Raw genomic sequence first — 13,916 nt, 5'->3', positions numbered from 1 at the left:
CTAATCCCCAGGACTATGTCACTAGTGCTAAAATCACCCCCAAAGATTCAGGTGCCAAAGAGCAGTTACTGGCCATTCATTTTATCAGATTCTTGCTCACAATGGCATATAAAAACCCCTTAATACAGGAGTAATGGCAGCACCTTACTGGGCATCAGAAGTGTCAGAGTAAAAATTCTAGTCCATAACATTTAAATATTTTCTCTAAACAGTTCAGTCATTGTCAGTATCCAGGTTGAGTGGATCACTTGGAACACCACATTTATGAGCTGAACTTCATCTCCATTTACAAAACGTTCATGAGCAGAGTGTGAAATTCTCATAAGTATTAGTTATCTGGGAAGTCGCTCCCAAATCTGTATGGCACTTGTCTTCCTATATGAATGGGTCACAAGCAGTTTGTAGCAAATATTCAATACCTGAACTTCAGAACTTGGGCCACGTTGCTCACCTTCATAGACGATATGGTACTATTTCTGTTCCCTCGTGGGATGACAGATGTAGCTAGCCATGGGAGTGCAAACTATATTCAAAAGATGCTAGTCAAATCTGGCTTTTCGTGGGACATTTGGTCTGGGGAAGATTTCATGCGAGTTAAGCTGGACTGTTGCATTAGTCACAATGAAGTGACCGCAAATTTGTTTTTGAATTTGGATGTTATCAGAAGTCTTCCTCAACTTTCCACTTGAATCTAGTCACCACTCTCGTGTGAAACCCCTTCCGACAAGTTTCAAAACTGTGTTGTGTGAAGGGGAGGGGTAAATCTAGGAAATGGCACAGAGTGCGGGTGACGGCCTTAGAGTGGGGAAAAGAAGAGGGAACTCAAATTGTGAAGCAGCTTTTAGAGAACAGACAGGAAAATGAATACAGCAGCAGAGACTGTTGTGACAAAGTGCAGGCCCAAATATCTGAATATCCCCAGTGACCAACAGGCAGTAAGCAGAGAAAAGAGTTGGGAATGTGGACAGAAGGGCTGTAATTCTGGCCACAGGCACCAGGAATTTGAAGTTTGTGGAGGGAATAGATTGAAATTTGTCTCTCACCTCCTTCCTACACAGCATTGCGAGATGCTGGCCAAACAGAGAGCAAGCAGCAGATACAGGCACAGTTTTAGTGAGAGGTTTAGGGAGGAAGTGGCTGGGGGTGGTGAAAAAGCTCCAAATAAGGGGAGAAACAGCATGCTCAGTGTTAAAAAACCTCTCAGATGTTCACAGTTGAGTCATGCGAAGTCACAGCAGACAAGCTGCCCCGTGTCAACAATCTGCGTGTGAAAGAGGGAAATAGAGACTACAGAGCATTCCTCCATTGCAGGAGGAAAAATTAAGCCCAGATATTTCAGAAGAGTCATTCTGCAGGAGCAACTCAGTATGGTCCATAGCACTGAGCGAGCCCAAACCTAGACAAAGCTTCTCAGCATCAATCTTCTTAAATTCGCACTAGGCGAGAGAGAGTTAGATGATGTCCCACAGATCTGCCGGATCTAGTCTTTTAAACGTTGGCCATCTTTGGGCTGCTCTGCTCAGTATGCAGAGTACCACTGGGTATGTGGGCTGAACCTGCAGCTTTAGGAGGAAAAAGATGGGCCAGGCACTTCTGTCAAGGTCAAATGTCTGTTGTCAAAATCCTTCTCCCTGTCCCTCTTGAGCAGAGAGTTAGAACAGTCACTGTCAGAAGTTGCACTGAGGCCATGGCTACACTGGCGCTTTACAGAGCTGCAACTTTCGCGCTCGGGGTGTGAAAAACACCCCCTCCCCCCGCCCCCCGAGCGCTGCAAGATACAGCTCTGTAAAGCCTCAGTGTAAGCACGACTCCCAGCGCTGCAAGCTACACCCGTAGAGGATGTGGAGTACGTGCAGTGCAGGGAGAGCTCTCTCCCAGCGCTGGCGCTGCGACCACACTCGCACTTCAAAGCACTCCCGCAGCAGTGCTTTGAAGTTTCAAGTGTAGCCATACCCTGATACTCTGAAAAAAGCAGCATGTGAAATAACCTGCCTCCAGCAAGGGAAAGGGTGTTACTCCTTCACCCTTCGGTAACTCAGAACTAGAATCCTACCTCCACTGAACAGAAGTTTGAGGGTTACCGGTGGGTCATCAAGTGCAAAACTAAACATCTTTCTACAGAAAATCCTGAGTTATGCCAGGCAGGTTTGGTTGGGCTACCACATCACACACGTTCTGGAAACCCTCCTACCCCACTCCAGTTACGTGTGTTCACTGCCAAGTTCCAGCGAGCTCAGATACCTGAATGCATCACCTGCTAGAGCCAGCCAATCATCTCTCCCCATTTGCAGCAGCGTCAGGCAATATTCATTAACTGGCTCTGCTTGTTAGTTAGCTAAACTACATAACAAAGGGCGCCAGAGACAGAGTGATGGGCGATGGTGCCCTCCAGACTCTGATCTGCCAGTCCACAGCTATTAATACGCCTGCTTGTACAAAGCCACCAAGAAAGGACACGTGTGAGGGTGGAGGGGGAGGGGGAGGGGGAGGGAACGGGAGAAGCAAACTGCAAGGCAGTGTTAATTAGAAAGCCAATGCCCATCACACGGTGAATGCTTTACATCATCCTGACATAGGAACAAAGATTTTCCCCAGCCTGAAGTGGAAAAGGGCAGCGCTCGGAGGCAGCAGAGTGAAAGGAGAGTGATTTGGAGGGATAACACCTCACGTTCTTAGCTCTCTCGCTCTACCAGCATCTGCACAACAGAGTCCTACAGTAAGAATTTCCAGCCTCTCTACTGAGATTCCAATAGGCCCCACTTGGATCACAGATTGTAAAATGTTCCAGAAATATACCGTCACTGGATTTCCAGCCAGGCCCTGGCAATCAGGCTCGAAGACTCATATGGGGGGCGGGGGAGGGTAATCTGACAATACCCCAGCCAAGGACATTGGGGACGCAAAGACACCTGGTGTAAAACTGAGATTTAAATGAGAGCCCAAGTAAAGCCCTGGCTGAATCTACCTACTGTATCCTGAGATGCTGGTCAGTTTCAGACAACTCCAGTCTGGCTTGCAGAGTCTTGTTCTAGGCAGAGGCAACCTGCTGCGCTTCAGAACAGGAAGCCTCAGTACAGAAGGAACACTGAAGGAAACCAAGCCAAAACACAGACTTAGAGGGAAAAGGAAAAGCTGAGGCTTTTTGGCACAGGTCTTACAGCTTCTCAGTTCCTGCCATATTAGAAGCATATCCCAAGAGGTGTGGGAGTTCCCCCTGTCTATATAATTGGAGATATATATATATCAATCTCCTAGAACTGGAAGGGACCTTGAAAGGTCATTGAGTCCAGCCCCCTGCCTTCACTAGCAGGACTAAGTACTGATTTTTGCCCCAGATCCCTAAGTGGCCCCCTCAAGGATTGAACTCACAACCCTGGGTTTAGCAGGCCAATGCTGCAACCCTGAGCTTAACTGCCACACCCCCTTTGTATTCCCTACATTGGATACGACCAACGCGGAAACAACTCGCCCTGCCCCGCAGTAGGAGGGGCAGAGCTTCTTGGCACTAAGGGCAGTCCTTCCTGAAGATACAGTAGGGCCTCTGCACCCTCATTTGGAAATGTGCAGCGCTGGGAGTTACAAGCTGTGGTCGTACGCTGTGGTAGGACGCCTGCACGTGTGGCCACAACTCAGCAAGCTACCAGCATCGCAGTGTGGCCTACAATTTGCAGCATTGCAGCGCTGTTGGGAGTGGTGCATTTGTGGGCGCTATCCAGCATTCAAGTGGCTGCAAGTGCTTTTTCCAACAGGAGGGGGGCTGGGGTGAGTGTGACAGGGGAGCCCTGGGGAGACAGAAGAGAGTGGCATTTTGGAGGCAACACTGTGACAAGCTCTCTGCCCTGGCAAACCTTGGCCATTTTTCCCCACCCCCCCTCTCTCCAATTCACTCTTAACCTGCAAAAGGCTTCAGACCAATAGAAGCTTTCCATGGCGACTACCCCCCCCCAGCCCCACCGCCGTGCTCTGTTTCTTCTACCTCTAAGCATGCATAGCAGCTGTTCTCAGCTCCTTCTGCCTTGCAAGTTCTCAGGGACTAGAAGATAATATCACAACAACAGCTCACTCTCAATCTTTAAAAGTTTTCTCTTCCCCCCCCTCTCTTACTTCACTAATGCAATAGCAATCTTCACTAAATAGCCTTCATGACCAACATAAGCAGCTGCCTCAACACGGCTCCCCTCTCCCCTCAAACAAACAGCTGTGAACATTCCAAAGCAATTCCCCTGCCTCGGCTCGCTCGCTGGAGCAAACAGCAGCTGTGTTTGTTTTTTAGAGCTAGTCGTTCAGCTGTTCTTCCGGTTTGTTGAGGACAGGAATTCTGGGATACCTCTTAATACCCTGGAGGCCAATAACAGCGCTGTTGGTGTCCACACCTGATGAGCAGCGCTGCATCACCAGCGCTGGAATTGCTACACCCCAAACAGACCAGGTGTACAGCCGGCGCTGCAGCCAGGGAGTTGCAGCGCTGGCTGGGCTTTGTAAGTGTGTACACAGAGTGAGTTGCAGCGCTGTAACCCCTCCACCAGCGCTGCAAACTCTCCAGTGTAGCCAAGCCCTAAAGTTAAGAATGTTTGCAAGATTGGAGAGTACGGTCCTGGCTCTATATTACAACTTACACCAGTTTAACTAATTTTTTTAAAAATATTTTAAATACACCAGAGCAAACCCTTGTGTGGACACACTGAAGTTAATTTAAACTTGGCTTATATCAATATAGCTTAACCCAGTAAGGAATCTCAGTCTCTTTTGAGAAAGCAGAAGGCGGGGGAGGGAATGGCAGACTGTTGATTTCTGGCCGTAGACCTGGTAAACCAATATACATCCTGTTTTAAAAAAAATAAGTTAGTCATTTTCTGCTCATTGGCACATGCATCAGTCTGCAGTCTGACCTGCAGCGAATGCGTGAAGCTGGGGCTGCAAACTCCATTTGAGAAAGAGGCAACCACAGCACCACCCTGTACTTTAAATACACTTACACCAAAACAGTGAGTGGTCTCCCGCCTCCTGTTCAAATCAGCATTTTGCACTGGAACACTGTTAGGGCTTCAAAGAGACGCACATACACTAAAAACTGTGAGTGTAATGAAACTGAAGGAGTATTACGTAAGAGTCAGGTCAGACAACGGATAAAACACACGTGCTTCACTTTGGTACCACCAGTTCTGGGTTATGGCTACCACGTTTGCTACTACAGACGCAGCCTATATGCTACTAGTAAGGCAGTGGAGAAACACGGGGCAATAGCCCAAAACTGAATGATGGGAAGTGTGTTGTCACATTTTGAGATTACATTACTCTTTTTTGCTGCGCCTTCCTCTGCTCACTTTCGACGCCAGCTGTTAATAAAAGCAACAAAGACAACACTGTTGCACACCGCAATTTGTCAGTCAGAAAAAATACCAACATTATAATATGGATTTAAACCCTCAAAGCCAAAACCAAGTGAATTCACAATCAGGCTCTCACCTTCATTCTCCCTCCCTGTGCCACAATATTAAAACGCATGCATTACGTACGCTCTCCTGCTGTTTGAGAGCCCCGGGAATATGGAGGCATGTAGACACCTCAGCCTGACCTGCCAGTGCCCTTGATTGTGTGCACCTCAGACAACCCCTGAACACAGCTGGCTTTGGGGAGGAAGGAGACGGAAAGTGCCTCTGTTGCACCAGAGATTTAGGGGAACTGTGCAGCATTCCCCATTCCCAGCCCTTACTCTGGGTGTTGGTGATCTGCATGCACATTAACTGGGTGTGTTAATGCTGGGCTGTAACGGTGCCAGGGCTGCCCAGGAGAGACTGGCAGCTGCGGGGAGCAGTTATCCCCACCCCCACATCTGCACACACGCCAGCCCCAGAGCTGAGCAGGGGCTCTGGGATTGGCTGTACCCCAAGCCCAGCAGCTTGCCGGGGTCCCTGCCAGGGCAGGGCAGCAGAGGGGGAGGGCCAACCAGTGGAGCGCTGACAGCCCGCGCCAGGCATCAACCTTGCAGCCAGGGTAGCCAGGAGGGGCAGGCGGAAGGACAGCTGCCCCCGGCAAGATGAGAGGGGACTAAAACTGATTTAGGAGAGGAAGTGCAGAGGGGGATGCATAAGAGCTGCGCGCAGGGCAGGGGGTGCAGGGGAAGGGGCGCAGGTAGGTGTGTGGCTCCAGCCAGGGGCAGGTGAGCATGGGGGCTCTGCGCAGGAGAGTGGGAGAGCACAAGAGAAAGGGTGCTGGGCAGGGGGCACATGGGGGCTTCGTTCAGCAGAGGGAACGCAGGGACGCACAGGGCTCTGGGTGGGCACAGGACTCTGAGGGGGCGCACGGGGGCGCCGTGTAGGAGGGCACGCAGGGACGTGCAGAGCTTCGAGGGGCGCACGGGGGCTCTGCCTGGGGGGACGCGCAGAGCTCTGAGGGGGCACACGGGGGCTCTGCGCAGGGCTCCGGGGTGGCGCAGGGACGTGCACGGCTGGGGGGGCTCTGGGCGGGGGGGCAGCGCAGGGACACGCAGGGTTCCAGGCGGGGACGCAGGGTGGGGGGAGCATGGGGGCTCCGTGCAGCAGGGGGCGCAGGGACTTGCGTGGCTGAGAGGGGCAGGGGGCGCACAGGGGTCCGCGTGGGGGCTCGGCGCAGGGGGGGAGGCGCACGGCGGTTCCGTGCAGGGCTCCGCGGGGGCGCACGGGGACTCCGCGCAGGGGAGGAGCGCAGGGACGCGCAGGGCTCCGAGGGGGCGCACGGGGGCTCCGCGCAGCAGAAGGGGCGCAGGGGACGCGCAGGGCTCCAGGCGGGGGGGCTCCCCCTCGCTCGCTCACTCACCAGCCCGGCAGCCGCCGCAGCCTCCAACTCGCCAGCCCGGAGCAGCGCGAGACGCGGCGACGTCACAAACGTCTCCACAAGGGGCCGGGATCCCGGGGCCCGCCTCCGCCCGGCCGGGCCGCAGGGGCAGCGAGGGGGCTGCGCCCGGGGCCGTCGCCGTGTCTGCGCGCGCGCGCGCGCATTCCGGGAGTGCGCGTCCGTGTGCAGGCACCCGAGTGTCTTGGGTGCGCGCGCAGTGCATGTGGTGCACGTGCACCGATGTGTGTGCACTTGTGGATGTGTGTGCACGTGTGTTTGTAGGCAGTGCATGATGTGAGGGGTGTGTGTGTGTGTGTGTGTGTGTGTGAATGCTGATGGACGACACACGCGTGCACTGCTCTCAGCAGATGTCTTGGCATGCGCATGTTGGTTCTGTTCTCCCATGGCAATGGAGCATGGTGCAGGGGGGTCAGTCCCCAGGGCAAGGGGCCAGCCAGGGGCATGGCATGGCAGGGGCGGCCCTGCTCCACACAGCCCAGTGCGAGGGCACTATTTGCAAACCAGCAGTTGCCAGACGCACAACGGCCGCCCGGTCCTGTGCTGCCAGCGTGCCCCTTCCCCTCGGGGGTGGGCCCATGCCGTGCCACACAGTGAACTTCAGCTGAATACACTGCCCCAGCTAGGATGTTTAGTGAGACGGTGCTGCTGTGGTGGGTGAGCAGCAGGAAGGGGTCGCTACCCTATGAATGTGCCTAGCATCTCAGACGGGATCATACTCGGGGCAGCTAGCCACTGCGACCGCCCCCTCCCTGGCAGCTATGCCCATTATCTTTAACACACTGGCTGTAGCTAGCACAGGGCTGTCTCCTCGAGCTGCTCGAAGTGCAGGTGTTCCACAGATAGCGAGATCTCGGCATCCATGACGCTGCATTGCATAGTGCCCTAGGTGCCTGACCAGGGCATTGGAACAGCCAAAGAAGAGACTCTGGCTAGAGCTACGCTGCCACTGACGTTGCTACAACTTACATCGCTCCAGGGGGTGAATACACCACACCCACCGAGCAACATAAGTTACACTGACCTAGGCACTGGTGTGGACAGTGCTGTGTCCACAGCACCTAGCTACCGCTGCTCAGAAGGGTGGATTAATTAAATCAACAGGAGACCTCTCTCCCGTTGGCTTAGAGCAGCTACACTAGCGAACTTACAGTGATGCAGCTGCAGCACTATAAGCTGTCTAGTGTAGCCATAGTCTGTCAGACAATCCATTGCGGGTTGTATTCTATACTACGTTTCTCCTGGGGACGGGCCTTGCAGAGCTGAATGGGTTGAGGGGTAATCAGTGAAGCTTATAGCCACATGTCATTCAGTGGAGTTTTAGGCCTGGTCTACACTAGACAATTAGGTCAGTTTAACATAAAAAACACCTGTTTTTGCCTTTGGTTGGTATCAAACCACCTAGACATCAACAGTTTAAATCTTGCCTTTGGAACATACACTCAGAAGAGGAATGACATCTGATAACTAAATCCTCTTGTCCAGGTGGTGGTTGCCAAAGGTACTGAGCGTACTGTACCACCGGTACTGTCCCTGTGGATTGTGTCTCTCCACTGGATTTCACATACTGTAAGGGCAGCAATTTAACAAGTTTTCCTTTCCCCATCTGCAAGCCTGTCCCTTTTGTGTCACGGTGACAAATTCAATCTTTGCCAACTGCTTCCAAGTGTCTAATTTCTAAGTGCTCTGCTGGCAATAGCAGTGACAGCAATTACCTTTCAGAAAAGCAAACTTGTGCTGCTGGCATGCAGTGTGCATGCTGATGAGGAGGAGTTGGACACAGAAAGGGAAAGTGCGGTATGGCTCAGATGAGATCAAAACCCCTTAAGAACTGAAAAAAAGCTAAAATGGTGACAGACCCAGCTTTGCCACTGACTCACTATGTAACTGTGAGGCCTTTGTTTCAGTTGTCCTCTATAAAATGGGGGTAATACAACTCACCTGCCTCCTCTGGGATTAGTTCGCTAACTCACTGTGAGGATTCAGCTGTTAACGTGTGCACAGTGCTTTGAAGTATTATAAACAGCAATTAAAAAGCTCTCCAGAGAGAAAAGCAAGATGTCACTAAACAAAGCACACCAAAAGAGGAGAGGAGGCGATGCTGGAAAAGCAGACTCAGTAGCCACAAACCCATGGTGCCGTGCCGCAAGGGAGAGGAAGGACTACATCCTGCTCTGGCAGCCTGCACAGCCACCACTGGGCGGAAGCTAGGGCAGAAATTAGCCCCAGATATGAGAAGCAGAAACACAAGGGACACAAGCTGGAAGAAAAGCCAAAGAAATGCAAGGGGGCAGTGGGGTGGAGAGAGCTTAGAATCAAAGAAACAAGAGATTGGCTTAGCAGAAGAAACCCAAGTGAGAGACACAGACACAGGATGGGAAATGGGTAGGAGAACAGGTCCCAGCTAAATATGAGTTATGGAAGAAGGCAAAGAAGAGAATAAACATCAGAAAAGAGGAACCGGAACTGTCTGCTGCTCCCTAGAAAAGGAGAAATAGGGCATAAGAAGGCAGGAGGGGAACATTTGGAGAAGAAATAAAAAGTGCTGGGGAAGAAAACTCCTTGGAGACCAGAATGCTTTCTGACTGATTCTAATGATTAGTGGTACAGTTCATTAGTTATAGTTTTCAGTTTAAATCAGCCCAGCCAGTTACTGCAGATCTGCAGATTATGGGCCAGAAGCTCAGCTGGTGTCAAGTGGCATAGCTCCACTGCGGTCAATACAGCTATGCATTGTTAGCTGAGGATCTAGCTATGAACACCAATTGTGCTTTTGCTGTTGCAGTGGAAGGGAACAGCTGTGGGTGATGCAGAGGGAGAAACTCACTAACGCATCAGGTTGGGATAGCCAGAAAAGTTCACCTGACTGTACATTCCAGGCGGCATTTGGCCATGACCAGATAGCTGCAGAGCGAAAACAGCTTGTTGCCATCAGCAGCTAAGCACAGCACAGCGAGTTTGACACGACTTGGTGAGCATTGTCAGAGGACGCATATCACCAGGCAGCTCTCTATAACACTTGCCATTCTGGGAAGAGTGTTTTGGATCAATTATTCTTTCATGTTTGTTTTAGTAAGCACAGGAAATCCTGTTGCTATTAAAAACGACAATCTCTAGAGCCCAGGCAGCACTGTCATTATCACTTATGATAACATCTACAGCACTCAGGTTTTATGGAGGATTTTGCTCATTTCCTAGAATCATAGAATCATAGGACTGGAAGGGACCTTGAGCTGTTATCTAGTCCAGTCCCCTGCATTCAAGGCAGGACTCAGTATTAGACCATCCCTGACACATGTTTTCTAATCTGCTCTTAAACATCTCCAACGATGGAGATTTCACAACCCCTCTTGTGTTTCCTCATGTCCAACCTACACCGCCCTTGCTGCAGTTTAAACCCACTGCTTCTTGTCATCTCCTCAGAGGTTAAAGAGAACAAGTTTTCTCCCTCCTCCTTGTAACAACCTTTTATGTACTTGAAAACTGTTCTCATGTCCCCTCTCAGTCTTCTCTTCTCCAGACTCAACAAACCCAGTTTTTTCAATTTTCCCTCACAGCTCATGTTTTCTAGACCTTCCATGATTTTTGTTGCTTTACTCTGGACTTTTTCCGATTTATCCACATCTTTCCTGAAATGCGGTGCCCAGCACTGGACACAATACTCCAGCTGAGGCCTAACCAGCACAGAGTAGAGCAGAAGAATGACTTCTCGTGTCTTGCTTACAACACTCCTGCTAATACATCCCAGAATGATGTTTGCTCTTTTTGCAACAGTATTACTTTGTTGACTCATATTTAGCTTGTGATCCACTCTGACCCCCAGATCTCTTTCCGCAGTGCTCCTTCCAAGGCAGTCATTTCCCATTTTGTATCTGTGCAACTGATTGTTCCTTCCTAGTTTACAGGCAGACAGGGCTCCAGCTTTTTTGCTGCCCCAAGTGGCGAAGCGAAAAACAAAACAACAACAACAAAAGATAAAGCAGCGATTGGCGGCACTTTGGCAGCAACTCAACCGCGCCTCTTCATTCTTCAGCGGCTACTCAGCGGTGGGTCCTTTGCTCCGAGAGGGACCGAGGGACTCGCCGCCAAATTGCCACCGAAGACCTGGACGTGCCACCTCTTTCCATCGGCCACCTTCCTTCGCTGGTGCGTGGAGCCGGCCCTGCAAGCAGAGGTGGAAATTTTCAAAAGCCAAGCTAGACATTAAAAGTGTTTGCAGCCCTGAACAGTGAGCACTTCTCAAGACATCTGGAAATATGGCAGCAGTCTTTGCTTTCAGAAAACTACACCAAAGCACTCCTGCTGCCACACTCAGAGGGTTCTGTAGCGATGTATATGGAGCACCTGAACAAACAGTTTGACATTGGATCAAGAATAAATGTTTTACTATATTATTAATTATTCTTATTATTCTTATTATTTTTAATACCTTGACCAATAATTACTGGACAAGAAGGGAGATCTGTCTTTGTCATCTGATGGTGCAGATGTGTGAGAGCCTGGCTCTCCTCTCGCTTACCTGTTTCATACTGGTGTAACACCATGGATTGGGAGGCATTATGCCTGATCCACTCCACTGTAGCAGAGCAGAGGCCTGCATTCTTCAAAAGAACTGAAGGATGGAGATCAATATATATATTTTTGGGAGCTTATGAGGCCCCACAACAGCAGACTTGTTGCCAACATGCTGTGTGAGATTTCATCACACAGCGATGGGATATTGATCTGCATCTGAATGGTCAGTTTTACACTGATTCCACTGACCTGATAACCCGTTGAATTCCATTCCGGCGACACATGCAGCCAGTAGAGCCCACGTCATCCCTTTAACCCCTTCCTTGCCAGGACTCCTGCATCACTATGGCTTTTCTCAGTGAAACATCACCGTGTGGCCCAAGGCACTTTAGGAACCTGTCCAGTTTCCTAGCTCTGGTGAAATAGTTGGATTGAGGAGCAAGCGCAGCTAGAAGTCTGTCTGCATGTGTAGATAGACTTACAGAGCAGGTCCTCCAATGGCTTGGGTGTTCTCTGCATGAAGATAACAGGGACCAGTCACACCAGAGGATGAATATGGCCCATAAAGTCAAATATTTGGTCCTCTTCTAAGCTTTGGGCCATACTTAGAAACCCTGGGCGTCCCCACAGCACAGAGCAAACCCCACCCTCAAACCCCAACCATTTGCAGAACCACCGCTCCCCCTCCCTCAAACCCCGACCATCTGCAGAACCACCGCCCCCATCCCCAAATGTCCAACACTGAAGTTCAGAGCATTGAGCAGTTTAAACAGGGTAAGAAAGTTAAAGGGGCTAGGAATTTCCCCGAGAACAATCCAGCGCAGAACAGACTCTGAGTCTGCTGTAGTTGTCTGATTTTTTGTATTGATTGTTGATTTTGCATCACAATGTACAGGACATCCAATAAACGTGCAATATACAAGGAAAGTGCCGAGAAAGGGGATGCAAGAGAGAGGCGAGATGGGGGCTGTTCACAGAAAGTAGCAGGGGTGTCGAGATGCTACGTGGCCCAGGACTGCTAGCTAGCAGGGAGCACGCTCACTTCAAAGGAGCATCAGGAGCACTGAAGCAGTCTTTCCGATCCCACTGCATGTCCCTGATGCGGCGGATAGACTGGACCTGGGGCTGGAAGGCCGACCATTCATTCCAGTGTCTGAAGTCTCCTCTCTCAAAGAGATACTGGTAGCCTCGGTAGCCAGGATACTGGTATCCAACCCAGCTTTAGGGAAAGCCAAAATAAAGCATCTCAGAGATGTAGGATATTACAGGCCACACGATGCTGGGGCTCAGCTGGATCAGTGGGCCAGTATTTAAATAAGACATCAGGTGTTCCTCTATTGCCACAAAATATCAGAGCCGTAGCCCCCTGCCCCTTGCGTGGTGGGTGCCATGGAGCACCAGGCTGTGGAGCCAGTGTGAGCAAAGGCCACACGTGGTACATGTTTCATGTGAAGCATTCGAACATAGGCATTTTCACCCACCCAGTGGGCTTTGCTTGCACTTGTGTGAGTCTAGTGACCTGTGCTGCCCATGTGAGGGCATTGCCCTCTGCTACAGGATCCCTTCACGTGCCTCACTCCTGTCGCTAGGCAGAAGAACCATGGTTGTCATGCTCTCGGTAATGCAGGGCAGGGGTGCCTGGTGCACCCTGCCCTGAGCAGGCTCCTCTGCTTTCTGGGCTCAGCTGTGACGGGACAGAAAGCCCCTCATCCAGCATGGCCTGTGATGGAGAGTCCCCCACATGCTGTACAGGACTGTGAATGCTTATTGATTCTGGAACCAGTCGCCCATCTGGCCTTCCCCGTGGTTGTGGCAGGGTGTAGGCTGCTCTTGGCACCACATCCAGACTGTATAGGGACTTTCCAGACTACAGGGGTTTCCCCAGAGCTAAGAGGAGAGGCAGGCCTGCCGGGGGCCCAGTGGGAGTCACTGGCTCTTCTTGGCAGCAGGGAAACCTGTCAAAAGGTTTCTCTGTTGGTTCTAACACCTGATGAGCAAACAGAGGCTGGGAGATTGGATGTGGATCTGCCATGCCATGCTCCTGGGGCTTGCGGGGGGCAATAGGGTGTGGGGCAGAGGGGGAGTGTGTCTGCTTACGTTCCGCTGGACACTTTCACACTTCCCACCCGGTCACAAAAGCCATGAGCCCAGAGGCTGGGCACGTCATCTTCCTGGATTTCCATCTTGTTGCCCTTGAAGTCAGCAGATTCAAAGAGGGAGATTTTATAGCCATCAGCCGCCTGGGGAAGACAGCAGGGTAGAACCAGCTCAGCAGGCTGATCCACGCTCGCTTGCCAAAACACCAGTGGCCTCATGCCATGTAACCACAGGGGCTCAGAACCCAGCGCGGGGAAGCTGAACTGGCAACCAGGCGGCAGCAGTAGAAATGACTTACCTGGTCCAAAGCCCAACACGCAGGGGTTAGTCGCGGGAGGGGAGCCTCCCTGCTCCAGAGCCGAAGGAGACGGGTGGGCACTGCTCTGCACCCTGGGCAGGGGAGCTGTGGGGGGCACTAATAGCCAAGTTGGGGAGAGGGGTATCATAAGCCTCTTCCCAAATCTGGACCTTAG

At 51.4% G+C, this 13,916-nt stretch overlaps 2 protein-coding genes across 2 annotated transcripts in view; both read right to left on the bottom strand.

The window, feature by feature from the left end:
• TPST2 (tyrosylprotein sulfotransferase 2) overlaps positions 1–6,862 on the bottom strand; it is a 36,727-nt gene extending 29,865 nt beyond the window's left edge. Inside the window, exon 1 of the mRNA XM_032769877.2 lies at positions 6,796–6,862. The gene's annotated coding sequence lies outside the window, so the exon portion shown is untranslated. The remainder of the gene's footprint in view (positions 1–6,795) is intronic.
• A 5,126-nt stretch (positions 6,863–11,988) lies between these two features.
• The window catches only part of CRYBB1 (crystallin beta B1), a 9,563-nt gene continuing 7,635 nt past the window's right edge, over positions 11,989–13,916 (bottom strand). The window contains exons 4-5 of the mRNA XM_032769839.1: positions 13,444–13,586; positions 11,989–12,565 (exon numbers count right to left, since the gene is read on the bottom strand). Coding sequence (XP_032625730.1) covers positions 12,385–12,565; positions 13,444–13,586 — 324 coding nt within the window. The 3' untranslated portion in view covers positions 11,989–12,384. The remainder of the gene's footprint in view (positions 12,566–13,443; positions 13,587–13,916) is intronic.

The sequence above is a fragment of the Chelonoidis abingdonii genome, chromosome 22, assembly GCF_003597395.2.
Source record: "Chelonoidis abingdonii isolate Lonesome George chromosome 22, CheloAbing_2.0, whole genome shotgun sequence".
Classification (NCBI taxonomy): Eukaryota; Metazoa; Chordata; order Testudines; family Testudinidae; genus Chelonoidis; species Chelonoidis abingdonii.
Note: the sequence above shows the minus strand (reverse complement) of the source record. Positions and strands in the feature narration are given on the sequence as shown.